This window comes from Hyperolius riggenbachi, chromosome 1 (genome assembly GCF_040937935.1).
Source record: "Hyperolius riggenbachi isolate aHypRig1 chromosome 1, aHypRig1.pri, whole genome shotgun sequence".
Classification (NCBI taxonomy): Eukaryota; Metazoa; Chordata; class Amphibia; order Anura; family Hyperoliidae; genus Hyperolius; species Hyperolius riggenbachi.
In genome coordinates, this window is record NC_090646.1 from 139,669,274 (window position 1) to 139,685,775 (window position 16,502).

General features: G+C 43.3%; 1 protein-coding gene across 5 annotated transcripts in view; it reads left to right on the plus strand.

Annotated features, from left to right (window-relative positions):
• Positions 1 to 16,502, plus strand: part of MICU3 (mitochondrial calcium uptake family member 3) — a 175,305-nt gene that overhangs the window by 142,666 nt on the left and 16,137 nt on the right. For all 5 annotated transcript variants that reach the window (XM_068278620.1, XM_068278616.1, XM_068278618.1 and 2 more), the window contains 2 exons: positions 740 to 911; positions 15,658 to 15,766. In XM_068278620.1, the coding sequence (XP_068134721.1) occupies positions 740 to 911; positions 15,658 to 15,766 (281 nt within the window). The remainder of the gene's footprint in view (positions 1 to 739; positions 912 to 15,657; positions 15,767 to 16,502) is intronic.

Here is a 16,502-nt window from a genome sequence, read left to right on the forward strand (position 1 = left end):
CCATCACCTTTAGTAGCCCCTGAACACCTTCAGTAAGCCCCTATCTCCCCCAGTAAGCCACTCTCTCTCCAAGCACCCTCAGTATGCCTCTCCAGCCTAGCACCCCCTGTGAACCCATCATTCTCCCCATCCAACCTCAGCACCCTCAGTTAGACCCTTTCCCCACCCCCAGCATTTTCAGTAAGGTCCTATCTCTCAGCATTTTCAGTCAGTTCCACTCTCGTCGTATCCACCCTCCAGCATTCTCAATAGCATCACTTTCTCTGACTCTCAATTACTTTATTCTCTGTCCCAAGATCCTCAATAGGCCCCTCTCTCCCCCTTAACACTCACAATTAGCCCCTCTGTCTCTTTATACCCACCCCTCCATCAATAGCCTCACTCACCATCCCCCAGATCATCAATAATTCCCTCTCCTCACCCCCCCCCCCCCCCCCCCACCCCATGGACGCCCAGCAAGGGGGCATACGGGTACAATTGCCAGGTGCAGACAGCAGTACCTATACCAGTTACATATAACAAGTAATGTGCACATTGCTAGTGCAACACACACCACGCAACTGCTCACTGTTCATTTATTCTTGACCCGGGTAGGGGTCATAAGCAGGGGGCACCAAAGTCTAGTTTCCCTCAGGCCGTTGTAAAACCTAGGGCTAGCCCTGGCTGTACTAACTTCTCAGCCTGAATGATTGTACATTATTATCATTGAAAAGTTTATTTCCTTCCATTTCTGTCTTAGATTCATGGATAACCTGCAGACTGAGGTGCTTGAGATTGAGTTCCTGTCCTATTCTAAAGGCATGAATACAATCAGCGAGGAGGACTTTGCCCACATACTGTTACGGTACACAAATGTGGAAAACACATCAAGTTACTTGGAGAATGTACGCTTCAGAATTCCTGAAGAAAAGGTGATTTTCTTTTACTAGTAAAACGTATTAATATTATATAATGACTAGAATTTCTAATATGATATTACAGTATATGATCAATCTTCTGATGGTATTCAGTCTGTCAGCTCTTTTGCCGTCCTCCTTATTCCCACTGCTGTGATCCTGTTGGGTCGCAGATTTTTACACATGCGCAGTCCACGTGGCTGGGACCGCATATGCACAGTAGTCCATGGCTCAGCCTAGCTGTGGACCTTAAGGCACTGTCAGCTGCATAACGGAGGGGACAGGAAAGACAGCGAGGCTGCAGATGGACTTCAGGAGGATGGAGGAAACCCCAGGTAAGTAAAAAATACTTTCTTTCCTTTTTGTATGATGTACACTTTAAAGAGACTCTGTAACAAAATTTTCAGCCTTATTTATTCTATCCTATAAGTTCCTATACCTGTTCTAATGTGGTCTGTCTTACTGCAGCCTTTCCTAGTTGCACAGTGGCTGTATTATCTCTGTTATATAATCTAATCTTCTTTCCTCTGGCTGCTTTGTCGGGTTCAGGCACTCAGGCTGGAATGTGCTGGTCTGCTTGTGATAGGATAGAAGCTATACACACCCTCTCCACGCCCCCTGCAGGCTCTGTGTGAGTCACAGACTTAGCTCCTCTCAGCCTATCACAAGCTGGTTAGCAGCCATGTCTTTTGTTTGTAAACACTGCTTAAAAATGGCAATTACAAGCCAGGATTGCAGCAGGGAGTGGCAGAAACAGCACAGAGGGGCCCAGGAGAAGATAATGAATAGAATGGTATGCTCTTTATTGTAAGAATTTTACAGTCCAGATTCTCTTTAAGGCTCCTTTCACACTTTATCCTTTGCAACGGATAATTGCACCGAAACAAGATGCCATTGTATTTAATTGGGGTCTTTCACACACGCGACAGAACAACGTACTGCCTGCAGTGTATTATTGGTTGATGCGTAGTTCGGGGTGCGGTGCAAGCAGAAGTCTATTGACGGTATACTGCACTGTGCAGGCGCGTAACAATAGACCCTGCAAGGGATGCCTCCGCAGGGGGGCCCAGAAGCCACAGGGGGCCCGTGGGGGGAAAAGTTTGAGAGACTGACAGCTAAGGGAACGAGAGAAAAAAAGAGAAAAAACGTATTCTGCTCTCGCACCATTGCTATATTGACTGCATGTGTCCAAAACACAGATAAGGACTCATAAACACTCTGGAATTTATACACTGTCCCTGCTCCCTAGGGTTCGTAAAAAACTTCTGTCTCTCACTGCTGCAAAGATCTGATGGCTGCATGTAAAACCTAACAAAGAATAAGTCACATTTTGAAAAAAACTTTTAGACTTTCCCTTGTTCACTCTGAAAGGATTCCTAGATTCTTATCACACAGGCTTGACCTTATGGCCTCTAATTACTTTTACAACACAGCAGAGTGGAGATTGATGTCTACTGTTGCTGCTTCATTGAGAGCTTGTCTCATACTGAGTTAAAAGATCCCGTAATAAGAGTGAATCAATCAGTGACATTCTGAATGTTTTGCCAAAGTTTCAGTAAATACTATATGTTATGTTAAGCATGTCATTGTTTCTCCATATAGCATGTGCTCTCATTAAAGGTCACACACATCAGGTAAAAGTCTTTGGAAAGTGAAAGATCACAGACCAATTTTACCCCCTTCCATGTAGTATAAGAGCTATACCTACACAGTCTATTCTATGGAGCTGCTGCACACACAGATGCTGTACACATGCAACAGATCAGTATCTGCAAAAGATCTGATCTGCAGATGAATGTCTGTTAACCACCCTGGCGTTCTGATTAAATCGCCAGGGTGGCTGCGGGAGGGTTTTTTTCAAATAAAAAAAAAACTATTTCATGCAGCCAACTGAAAGTTGGCTGCATGAAAGCCCACTAGAGGGCGCTCCGGAGGCGATCTTCCGATCGTCTCCGGCGCCCAGAATAAACAAGGAAGGCCGCAATGAGCGGCCTTCCTTGTTTTGCTTATATCGTCGCCATAGCGACGAGCGGAGTGACGTCATCGACGTCAGCCGACGTCCTGACGTCAGCCGCCTCCGATCCAGCCCTTAGCGCTGGCCGGAACTTTTTGTTCCGGCTGCGCAGGGCTCAGGCGGCTAGGGGGGCCCTCTTTCGCCGCTGCTCGCGGCGAATCGCCGCAGAGCGGCGGCGATCAGGCAGCACACGCGGCTGGCAAAGTGCCGGCTGCGTGTGCTGCACTTTATTTGATTAAAATCGGCCCAGCAGGGCCTGAGCAGCGACCTCCGGCGGTGTTGGACGAGCTCAGCTCGTCCAGACCGCTCAGGTGGTTAAACAAGGTGTGTATGAGATCTGCAGATATCATAGACTATGAATGCATTTTGCAGGAACAGATCTTTTGCAGATACTGATCTTTTGTGTCTGTACAGCGGTCTTTGTGTGCAGCATCTTGCAAAGATTTCTATCTGATGGGGAGTGCAGCTCCATAGAATAGACTGTGTAGAGTATGGCTCTCATACTACATGGAAGGGGGTAAAATTGGTCTGTGATCTTTCATTTTCCAAAGACTTTTATCTGACGTGTGTACCCACCTTTAGTAAAATAATATGGCTGTGTGTGTATGTATGTCCTGGGAGCAGAGCTGTGACGAGGGGCTTGTCAGCTGCAAAGGGCTGGAGGAAGCCCCGGGTAAGTAGAGCTGGGGGTAGCTGGGGGTAGCATAGATTGCCTGACATTTCCTTTAGTCTAAGTGTTTTTATCTGCATGGGGAAAACACATTGGCCCTCAGTTTTCCTGTGCAAAAAGCAGGGGAGGTGGGGGGCCCCATCCAAAGTTTCGCGTGGGGGGGGCCCCATCCAAAGTTTCGCAGGGGGGCCCAGTGATGTCTAGTTACGCCCCTGGCACTGTGTGTATCGCAGCGCACTGGAATCATGCAGTGCCACTTTTCATCACTGTTGCAGTGTGATCCTATTTCTGTGTATGTGCACCGCAATGGATCAAGTGTGAAAGGTGCCTGAATCTCACTTCTTGGGCAACTGGACAACGAACACAAGGAATCCAGCGCAGGAGATTTGGGTGCAGCTGGCTCCACCATAGGCCGTAATAGGAATTACAGCTATAGCTGCGCACAATGAGTATTTCGGCGCCGTCAGAAGACGGAGCTAAAGTTACTTTTAAAACACTGTAATTCCCCACCATCCACGTGGACCTGGAGGGGGAATAGTATTTAACGCCGTCGGGACTTGTGCAGCAGCAGGATAAGCCACATATCGGCTGCATCCTGCGCCCAAGTCTCCCGGCGGCTATTTCCTTCATACTCACTGGACACAAGCACACCTTAAAGTACCACTCCAGTGAAAAAGCAAACAGTTAAAACCTGACAGAACTGACAGGTTTTGAACTAGTCCATCTTCATAGGGGATTCTCGAGGTTTTCTTTGTTTTCAAAAGCATTTCCTGAACAGCAGTTTAACTGCCAAAATAGTAGGATAGCAGCCAGCCTCCCTAATCACTCCCAAAATATATCTAAACACATATGGGTTACCAGCCGCCTTAATGTGCCAAGTTTCAAATTTATTAATCAGTTAAGAACATACAAAATCTCTAATAAAACACACATGAAAAGTGCAACCATGATTGCAAAATTTTAAAATTGCATATGCAAAAGCTAATGTAGCCATCAAAGCAGTAAGTATTAGTAGATATTCCAGCTCAGTAGTGCACATAGATGATCCCATACATGCATACTTCAGGCATGAACTGACGATTTCCTCATGGACCCTCGTAGGACTCTTCTACTGGTTCTGCCTGCTCTGTATAAATACCGACTGGAGATTGACACATGTATGTATGGCTGCCAGCCCACCCAATAGCCCGCAGATCATAAGTTATGCTGTGAGTAGGGAGATAGGGCGGGCCTCCAGACTGTTTTTAATCGCACTGCCGTATGTTGAAGCCACACCCTGATGAAGCGTCACACATGACGCGAAACGTCGGTGGGCGGAGCCACGCAGCTTGAGTTCCCAGCCACGCTTCTGCGCTGATGAATGTCTGGCGTCCTGCCTTCCCGCTGATGGCCTCTCCGGAGTGAACACCTAACCGGACTGTATCCGGGACGAGGTGACCTAACCACCGAGGGGAGCAGGCGAATGGGACGGCCTTACATCAATTTAGGCTGCCCCACAAGCAGTAAAAGAAAACTGCGTCATACGCACTAAAGAAGCTAGAGGGACGCCAGCATCTACTTGCGGTGAGATCCACCCTTTTTTTCCCTATATGGATGCATGAACTGCAATTATTCCGGGGAAACTTATCACGCCAGCCCTAACTTTATGGATACTGAGTGAGGGGATAACTGAACTCCACTATTAGTGGCTGCTGCCTGGAAATTGCCGGATAGTGGAAACATTAAGGGGCCCCCACCAAAACTGCCTATGATCTGCATGGCACCAGTATGTAAGTGCGGGATGCCTGAAGTATGCATGTATGGGATCATCTATATGCACTACTGAGCTGGAATATCTACTAATACTTACTGCTTTGATGGCTACATTAGCTTTTGCATATGCAATTTTAAAATTTTGGAATCATGGTTGCACTTTTCATGTGTGTTTTATTAGAGATTTTGTATGTCCTTAACTGATTAATAAATTTGATACTTGGCACATTAAGGCGGCTGGTAACCCATATGTGTTTAGATATATTTTGGAAGTAATTAATGTTGGGGTTGACCCCACCCATTATCCTTTACCTGGGTAAGATGGACAAGTATTCAGGGACTACTTTTTTGCCTTTTGTCTCTATATAGCCTCCCTAATCACTTGCACACTATTTTGGCAGTTAGGCTTACAGGGGCAAATGCAGGATTTTTAAGGGGGGGGGTTCCTGAAAGGTCCAGAAGCACGTATGTCCCCGAGTGCTTGCGAATACAGGTGGCTCCATACTGCCCATGCACAAAAGTGCGCTGGCGTATTACAGAGCTGCCTATCTTTGGAAGTACTCAAGGACACGAGTGTTTCTGAGTGCTTCTGGTAGCAGCAAATGTGAACGGGGTACAGAGCTGGAACAACTCCCCAAGAGAGGAACAGGAGATAGACTTAGTTTGGACAATTCAGTGGAATATGCTACATAGTGTCACATAGCGCAAGCGATACCCATATGATGCAGGGATATATGCATCTGCGGAAGATGGCGGCGCTATATAAATACTAAATAATAATATTTTGCCTCACCAGGTTTGCACTTTTATTTAGCTTTCCTGTATGACAAGAACACACAGCCAGCTCTAGGGGAAGAGGGAAACAAAGGTGAATGAAGGAGGCTGGTGCACACCAAGAGTGCTTCTGAGCGTTTTTCAAATCAACAGTGATTTGAAAAGCGCTTGACTAATGTTACCCTATGTGGGTGTTCCCACAGCAGCGTTGTGATTTTTTCAAAATCGCAGGTATACTGCATGTAGCATGTTTTTGAGCAATTCATTCAAAAATCGCTCTGAAAATCACTTCACAAAATCACACTCACAAATTGCTAGCGATTGCTATTGTCATTTTGGCGTGCACTAGCCCAGAGAGAGGAGTGGAGAAATTGAGAATAGCCTGAGATGGAGCAGAGAACTTATCTGTATTGCAGTCCCACATCAGACAGGATACTTGCCTGTAATCGGACTCCTGTCCCTGTCAGTCTCTCACACAAGTCAGAAAGAAGCCCCCCTGGAGTCTAGGGACTGTCAAAAACTTTTCAGCTTGTTAAACACCTTACCCACACATGCAGTCATTATAACAATGGGGAGAGACCAGACAGATGTTTGCCCACGGACCCTGAGTCCAGGCAAGCTCTGCATCATGCTGTGCATATTTACCAGCTTGCCTGCACTCTAATTTCATCATGTCCGACACTTCTGTGCTGTGGAGAGTCCAGGACTCCATAATCAACATTCTCTCACTGCAGGCTGCATCTTCTTGTAAGGGAAGCTGGGCTGCCTCTCTCATTCTATTAGCTGGAGGAAAGCACCAGAAGTAAGAAGGGAGGGAGAATGAGGCTGTTTATATTATGCGGGCTTCCCTGGCTGAATACACAGCTCAGTGCAGGGGGGAGGTTCCAGACACCCGGAACAGCCCCCTCAGTTCGCCAGTGGCTTAGCAACTGCCTTTCAGGAGATGCTTTTGACAAAACAAAGAAAACTCTGAGAACACCCCACGAGGAGATAAACTAGTCCAAAACCTGTCGTTCTGTTAGAGTTTAACTGCATCCTTTTTTTGCTTGAGTGACTCTTAAAGGACCACTATAGCAAAAAAAAAAAGTAAACAGTTAAAATCTGACAGAACCAACAGGTTTCGGACTAGTCCATCTCCACATGAGGGATTCTCAGTGTTTTCTAGCTGCCAGAATAGTAAGATACCACCCAGCCTCCCTAATGGCAATTAGACTTAGCAACACCCGTTCAGGGAATGCGTTTTAAAACAAAGAAAACCCTAAGAATCCCCCATGAGGAGATAGACTAGTCTGAAACCAATCGGTTCTGTCACATTTTAACTGCTTACTTTTTTTGCTGTAGTGGGCCTTTAACCTGTAAAAGGACTTGGCTTCTGTAATTTCAGTCACATCCAGATAAATGGTAAAGCAGGCAGGAAACTTCCTTTTAATTCTCTGAGGTGAAAAGGCAGCGCTTACTTTCTGCTCTGGTAAGTGACAGATTTGATCTCTGTTCTATTGGGCGACCCATGGCTTTTATTGATGAGCCTGCTCTGCTGCCAAGAAGCAATTTTCAAAGAGTCCGGGAATGACTGAATGATTTCTTAGAAGCTTGTGTGTCTAATTGGTTCATTTCTCGTGTAATAGATGTATTGTGCTGCCAGTCCCCGCGCTATAGAAAAATCTAATGACAGAAAAATGCCTCAGTGCAAACCAAAAGGCCTGATGCCACTAGCGGTCCTTGAGGCGTGGGATGTTTTGGATGTATTCTTCTGTTTGTATTTGTGGTGGGATCAGCTTAATCTGTACTAAGGAAAACTCGCAAACAGTTGGCCGTTGCCTGAAATGGCTACACTTTGGCAGTGTTGACAGTGCAGCTTGTGGACTAGAAATGGTAAAGTGTACTCAGAGCAAGGCCCATTGTTGCCAGCACTTTCATCTTACTGCCCGGCCAAAAGCTGAATGGCCTTTAATTGAGCGCTGTGTCAATGGTTTCTCATCGCTTCTCACCGTAGAAAAACAAGTATTGTTGTATCATTTAAGAAAGCATGTGGAACATACTATTTATTGGCTTTCACCTCCATTTTGACACCTCATTGTTTTATGTCTCTGTTGTCATGTAAGCAGAAGGGTCGCGTTTGAAATGTTAATGACTGAAGATTGAAAGCCCATCATTTGTATTTAGGTATTTGAGGTTGTGTATAAGTAGTATATCCCTAAAGGTGTCTTACTTAAAACAAATCTGAAGTAAAAGAAAAAGTATGAATTGTATGTGTAGTATGGATAACGAATAGAACATTAGTAGCAAGGAAAAGAGTTTCATCTTTTTATTTTCAGTTATATAGGTGTTTTTATAACATTGCATCATTCTGTCATATTTTCAATTCAGAAATCACACTCTGGCCCATATGCAATTCACTTTTTCTCCTTAGTTTTCTCCAGGGTGATATTTTCACATCTTGCCGATTATAATACCACCAGACAGCAATAAAATACTCAAAATAATTGCAATAGTACTTTTTCAGCTACTTTTTGGCACTTTATCAACTTCAAAGTGCTGAAAAAGTTATTTTAATGAGAAGATAAAAAATGAGAAAACCTACGTAGGAGAAAAGTTAATTGCATATGGGCCCCTGTCTTTTAAGCTATAAAACAAAGCAGAAATAATGACCAGGGATTGAACTCGGATGAAATCCGAATAGGTTTTATTCGGATTTCATCCAGTTAATTAAATCACCTGCGTGGGTGGGCGAGCGCGGGGTTAATCTTACCCATGAGACATCTTCTTTGATCCCTCCCTCGGCGTCTCCCACGCTGTGCTCCAATCCGCCGTCACGTGATTACAAACACTTCCTCCTTCTGGGTCGAAGGAGGAAGTGTATAGTCACGTGACGGCGGATTGGAGCACAGCGTGGGAGACGCCGAGGGAGGGATCAAAGAAGATGTCTCATGGGTAAGATTAACCCCGCGCTCGCCCACCCACGCAGGTGATTTAATTAACTGGATGAAATCCGAATAAAACCTATTCGGATTTCATCCGGTGATCATGCCTAATAATGTCCCTTTGGACTTTCCTGCACTAAAACCTTATCTCATGCTGTCTCTCTCTCTCTTTCTTGGATGTTTTAAGTGCTTCAGAAAACAGGACTGTATTCGACCCAGTGGGTCGAAGAGGTCAGAGAAGCTATTTTGCATAGATGACAACTGAAGTTTTTTTAACTCTTCCTGTACTGGAAAACAACATAAGACTTTTTTCTTTGCTACTAATGTTCTATTTCTTAGCTCTACTACACATACAATTCAATATCTCATACGTTTATTTTCACTTCAGGTTTGCTTTAAAGCAGCACTAAAAGCAAATAAAACCAGCAAATAGCAAAGTCACATTAGTAACAATATTTCAAAGTGAAATTCCACTTTTGCCGAGCAAAAGGCATTCCCTTTATTTCAGCCTTATACATTGTTGGGATTAATAGCTAGCTTTGATACAGTTTGCCTACATGTAACCATGTAAAACACAGCCATTCCACATGGTTCCTAATAGATAGTGAAATGGGAATGAACAGTATGTGCTTTCTTCAATCAAATTATCATAAAACCTGAAAATGTGACATTACATTCCGGGAGGTTTAAAACTGGCCACATAAGTTAATATCATTTCATTAAAACTATTGCATATTTGGAAAATCAAACAATGAGTTCAGAACCCCAGATTTTCTGATAGGCTGTGAGGTGGTGTGTGGAGATCAGAGAGGGAACGGTGTCTCTGAGCATGGAATGTGGTGCTGTTCGCAGTAAGTGCAATTGTCGGTCTGTAGCGTGCCAGCGATGCACAGGGCCTTTGTCAATGATGCTGGTGGTGAAGTGTGAATTGTTTACTCAGGCTGGCAGTTCAAAGAGGGAATCACAGGGCTGTATGGTGGCAGAATATAGTAACACTGTTGTTATTATTATTATTATTTAGTATTTATATAGCGCTGACATCTTCTGCAGTACTTTACATATAGTCTTGTCACTAACTGACCCTCAGAGGGGCTCCCACTTAATCCCTACCATGCCAACAACACGTCCATCTGCCCTGTTCTTCAAACCTGCTGCCTGTATGTCTCTCTCGATTCGGCACTCTCCTTCCCCCCCCCCCCCCCCCCCCACACACACACACATCTACAACGTTTCTAAGTCCTGCCACTTTCATCTCCTCAACATCGCCAGACTTTGCCCCTACCCGACACTGCCAAACTCCTGGTCCATGCTCTGGTCATCTCCCGTGTGGTCTACTGCAATTCCCCCCTGAATTATTATTATTATTATTATTTAGTATTTATATAGCGCCGACATATTACGCAGCGCTGTACAATGTATATATATATTGTCTTGTCACTAACTGTCCCTCAAAGGAGCTCACAATCTAATCCCTACCATTGCCATATGTCTATATTATGTAGTGTAAGTACTGTAGTCTAGGGCCAATTTTTTTTTTTTTTTAAGGGGAGCCAATTAACTTATCTGTATGTTTTTGGTATGTGGGAGGAAACCGGAGTGCCTGGAGGAAACCCACGCAGACACGGAGAGAACATACAAACTCTTTGCAGATAGTGCCCTGGCTGGGATTCGAACCAGGGACCCAGCGCTGCAAGGCGAGAGAGCTAACCACTACACCACCGTGCTGCCCACATCCTTCACATATGTAGCTACCGGGCTTATTAACTCCTCCCACCGCTCCTCTTCAGCTGCGCCTCTTCTCAAATCCCTTCACTGTCCCCCTCAGAATTAAATTTAAAGTGCTCTGCCTTGCATTCAAATCTGTACACCATACTGCCACTTCGTACATCCTGGATCTCGTCCAGAGATACCCCCAATTCACTCCCTCCGCTCCTCCAAGACTCTACGGATTTCCACCACTTTCTCACTTGTGAGGCTCTAGAATTTCTCCAGAGCTACACCAAGTGTATGGAACTACCTCCCCTCATTAGGCACCCCCCCCCCCCCCCCCACCTCCAACTAATTCAAGTAGGCCTTAAAGATCCATCTGTTAACAATTGCTTTCTTGTCATCTTCTTAGCTCCCCCCCCCCCCCCCGCTGCTTTGATTGTAAGCCTATTTGGCAGGGCCCACCTCCCTTTGTGCTCAAATTCGGCACTTTTTCCTCTCCAGATACACTTTAAAGAGGAACTGTGTGTAGCTCAGGATTGAACATCATCCTAATCATAAGCTGATACCTCCTTTCCCATGAGAAGTCTTAACCTTTTCTCTCATAGGGCATCAGGAACCTCTGTGTGGCTGATATTGTGGTAGAGCCCTTCCCACAGTATGAAGTCAGGGCCATGGCGCTGACAGTTTGCTGTCTGTGCACCTTATTGCATTGTAGGAAATTACAACTGTTTCCAAATGCCAAGCAAGCAGTATCTCCCTCTTTGCATACAACTCTCAGTAAACAGACATTCTGCAGAGATCACCTGGCAGGACTAAATGTGGGCAAACACTGAGTAAATAATAAATAAATATTGTAAAAAAAATAAGCATTTTATTCATTACATTTTATTCCCTACAGTTCCTGTGAACGACATGAATTGTACTATGTAAAGCGCTATGTAATATGGTGGCGCTAGTGTACATAAATAAATGGGAATAAAAACAAATAAATAACCGTGCCTGTATGATTTGGTGTATGTTTAGTTAATGAATTGTTAGAAGTCATCTTTTATGGATACTGATTTTCTGGGCACTGCAAGTCCTTTGTGAAGTGGGCTGCTGTAATGGTACCGCAATGTTAGAGGAGGTGTTTGCTTACATGTTTACCCAGTGTGTCTTTCATGTAAGTAAACACTATTCTCTAGCTGCCTTTCAAGTTTTATTTTCTTTCTCTGTGGCTTGTAAATGATGGGAATACCTGTTTAGTTAAACATCCGTCCCATTCTTCCACGGTTAACCCTTCTTGCTGGGCACAGCGATAGCGGCTTTTCTGTCATTGTAAAAGCATTATTATTGGTTCAGCCTTTCATTTCAAGCATATGATACTAAATCTGCATTAATTAGCAACGTTTTGTGCACTGTATGTCTTATACAATTTTTAATAAATATATATTGACAGTATCTGACTGGCTCTTCCTGCTGAGATGACATTGGAGTACTTTTGATCAGACCAAGTCTTTGGTTGAGGTCTAGTTTCAAAATTACTTTATTCGGTTATCTTCATAGAAAACATACAAAAGAAGAAAGATATAATGTCAGATAGTTTACAGTAGGTAATGTAGGTTTCATAGAAATCTTATAAAAACAGTACAGTGTGGGATAACCTGAATTGTACAATTTTAGTGAAAGGGAAATATGACAATAAAGTGAAAAGTCAGTAATTAAAGCAAAACTAAACATGCCAACAAGTGCTGAGAGTTACATCAAATGTTGAAAAAATGCTGAGGGCATAAGGTAGAATAAGGTACAATGGGTAGTCTGTAGGATGTTTGTAAACAGTTTCTACACCAAGGGAGAGAAGGGAATAGATCCATGTTTAGTTTTAGAATTGTGCAAGTGCTTGTCTGATATTCGGAGAAGTAACATTGTTGAGCCACGGTTGCCATATTGGTTGTGGTCTATAGACTGGCACACACCTTCAAGTTTAATTGCATAATGATTGGCCAGTTTTACCACCTCCATGTAGTATGAGGGTCAACAGATATTGACAGTGCCTGGATAGTGTAATGGTTTAGGGCTCTGCCTCTGACACAGGAGACCAGGGTTTGAATCTCGGCTCTGCCTGTTCAGTAAGCCAGCACTTATTCAGCAGGAGACCTTAGGCAAGTCTCCCTAACACTACTACTGCTACTGCCTATAGAGCGCGTCCTAGTGGCTGCTGCTCTGGCGCTTTGAATCCGCCAGGAGAAAAGCGCAATATAAATGTTCTGTGTTTATTTGTTGTTTGTTTGAATACTATGAGCAGATTGTGTAGGTAAACTCCCATAAAAAAAAGAGAGGGGGTAAAATTGGTCAGTGATTGACCAATCATAATTGAAAGTGTGTACCAGGCTTTAACTATATGGAAATGGTAAAATTGTGCAATCATTGGCCATTCAAAATTATATCACCCTAAGTGATCCAATGTCAATAATGCATTGATTTTATAGATTTATAGATTTTTGTTAGATTAGTCGGGCCTTGTACACACTTTCAATTATGATTAGCCAATCACTGACCAATTTTACCACCTCCATATAGTGTGAGGGTTTCCCTACACAATCTGCTCATACTGAAGTATTCAGTATCTATTAGCCCTCATACTGTATGAAAGTGGTAAATCAGCCAATAATTATTGGGTGTATATGCACATCCTAACCCAGTGCATAATAATCCGAACATTTGTATAGCGCTTTTCTCCTGTCGGACTCAAAGCGCTCAAGAGCTGCAGCCACTGGGACGCACTCAAGAGGCCACCCTGCAGTGTTAGGGAGTCTTGCCTTGAACTCATTACTGAATAGGTACTTGACCTAGCCAGGATTTGAACCCTGGTCTCCCATGTCAAAGGCAGAGCCCTTAACCAGTACACTATCCAGCCACAGTGCATGGAGTCCATAACAATGCCGTGCATTGCAGCTGTGTGTTTATTGCAAAACAAGCACTTTTATCACTAGGTCAGAGTTTATATTGTGCACCACTTTTATGCTCTAAGTCTTAAAGTGTACTCGAGGCAACACATGACATGATGAGAACAAAATGAGTATGTACAGTGCCAAACATATTAACAACCAGGCTGTTTTACTTTTCTACTTGAAAGAGTTAATTTCTGGGCATGGAAGTGACAGCTTCTGTCTTGTCGGTACCTTGTCGGGAATATACTAAACATCACTGATAAGCAAATTACAGCCATAAAAGTTTTTCTGGCAGAATAAAATAAATAAATAAATAAATACAACTTCTAAAAGCAGAAAACGGTCAATAGTCCATGTATTTTCATTTAGGGACGCTTCATAGGCTGCCACTGAGCAGAGTCAACAAAACAATCAGTCTACTTTGTAAATGTTTAACCACTTCACCACTGAGGGGTTTTACCCCCTGAGCACCAGAGCAATTTTCACCTTTCAGCGCTCCTTCCATTCATTCGTCTATAACTTTATCATTACTTATCGCAATGAAATGAACTATATCTTGTTTTTTCCGCCACCAATTAGGCTTTCTTTAGGTGGGACATTATGCCAAGAATTATTTTTTTCTAAATGTGTTTTAATGGGAAAATAGGAAAAATGTGGGGAAAAAAATAATTATTTTTCAGTTTTCGGCCATTATAGTTTTTAAATAATGCATGCTACTGTAATTAAAACCCATGGAATGTATTTGCCCTTTTGTCCCGGTTATAAAACCATTTAAATTATGTCCCTATCACAATGTTTGGCGCCAATATTTTATTTGGAAATAAAGTTGCATTTTTTTTCATTTTTGCGTCCATCCCTAATTACAAGCCCATAGTTTATAAAGTAACAGTGTTATACCCTCTTGACATAAATATTTAAAAAGTTCAGTCCCTAAGGTAACTATTTATGTATTTTTTTTAATTGTAAATTTTTTAATTACATAAAAAAAAAATGGGGAGTGTAGGAGGTAATGAGTTAATTTTATGTGTAAAAGTCATTTATTTGTATGTGAATAATGTGTAGTGTGTAGTTTACTATTTGGCCACAAGATGGCCACAGTAACTTTTTGTTTTAATGCGACCTCCAAGCTTCCTTCCGGAAGCTTGGAGGAAGTATAAGGAGGCTGGACACGTGAGTTTTTTCTCACAATGATCGCGCTGCCCATAGGAGAGCAGCGGATCATTGCGGGGCTTAGATCAACGAACGGGAATGGATTTTCCCGTTCATTGATCTCTGGGTGAGCGGGCGGGCGGCGTGTTTACGAGCGGGAGCGCGGACAGCGTCGGGAACGCGGAAAGTACGTATTTCTCCGTCCCTGGTTGTTAAAGGATGGAAAAAGGGGCGGAGAAATACGTACGCGCGGGGGTAAAGTGGTTAAATATAAAATAAAACCATGGGATATTTTAAAAAAAGGGTAATTTTTAGGAGTAGGAGGATAAATACAATTGTTTATCTCACCAGTTTATTTTCACCTCGGGTTCACTTTAAAGGGGTGATTCTCCACCCCTTTTTAATTAGGCCCAATGTCCCCTTGTTACATGTTGATGGAGAATGCAGCAGAAGGCAGGAGACCCCGTAGAGTCAATGAAAGCCCCCAGAATTCCATGCCAGGAATGATCCCAGGCAGCTTTACCGGTGACCAGTATAACAAGCCAGGCAGGGAATCAGCCCAGCTGGCTTTCCCTATGCTGAAATATCAGAATTGAATGGACTGTTTCTTTAAAATGAATGAAGTTGTCGGCTGTGCGGAGAATGCTGGATCCTGTGAGCCGTGCATTAGAGCTCTTTCTGCTGGCTGCAGCACACAGAGTTTGGTTTTGGTACAGGAAATATCAGATTGCATATTATAACCTTCTAAATGACTTTTATTCATCGCCTGCTGATACTTTCATCTACTTATCTAGATAAAATCATAGAGGAACTAACCGTGGCTTTCTGCTCCGCTTCTCAGGGAATCTCCTTTGATGACTTTAGATCCTTCTTCCAGTTTCTCAACAACCTGGAGGATTTCGCCATTGCCATGCAAATGTACAACTTTGCCAATAGATCAATCGGTCAGGGTAAGTGACTGTATTATCATCCCTCAGGAGGATCGCGCGGTAAAAAATGTAGATTGCGGGAATATGCTGAACTTTTCTTGCTGGTATTTTATACCTTAGCTGCTGAAAATGACGAAAAAATTGGTAAAATAAAAAATGATAGCTATTATAAACTCAGAGTTCCAAGCATATAAATCTAAGGCTAGTTATAATTGGGGATGAGCGTGTGGGTTTCACAGAATTTCGCTTAGTTATAATAATCTGAATACCAATTAAAGTGGTCAGAAACTCAGCATTTCTTCTTTGCTCTAAAAGATTCCTTACAGCCTTAAACCTACTATCATAAAAAAAATTGTAGCAGAACAGCATTCAAACAGTTAAACATACCACTTTGCTCTGCACTGGAAAGCACCATCAACTTAAGATCCGCATCCACAGAGGAGATAATATTATCTTTTGTTTACATTCTGATGTTGTTACATTGGGGTTGATAAAACGTGCTAACTCATAGCACGGCCGCGCTAGCGTTTTGCGTAATATTTTTCGCAAACACGAATGTTCGCACGCGAACGCAAATTTTTGCACGCAAAATGTTGCAATTGCGTGTGAAAATTCATGTTGGGGCACGAAAACCGTTACACGCATTATAACGCGCGCAAAACCGCCAGCACAGCCGTGCTATGAGTTAGCACGGTTTGGTGAATCAACCCCATTGTGTGTAACAACTGAAAACAAGCTCTCTCTGCTTCAAGCATGC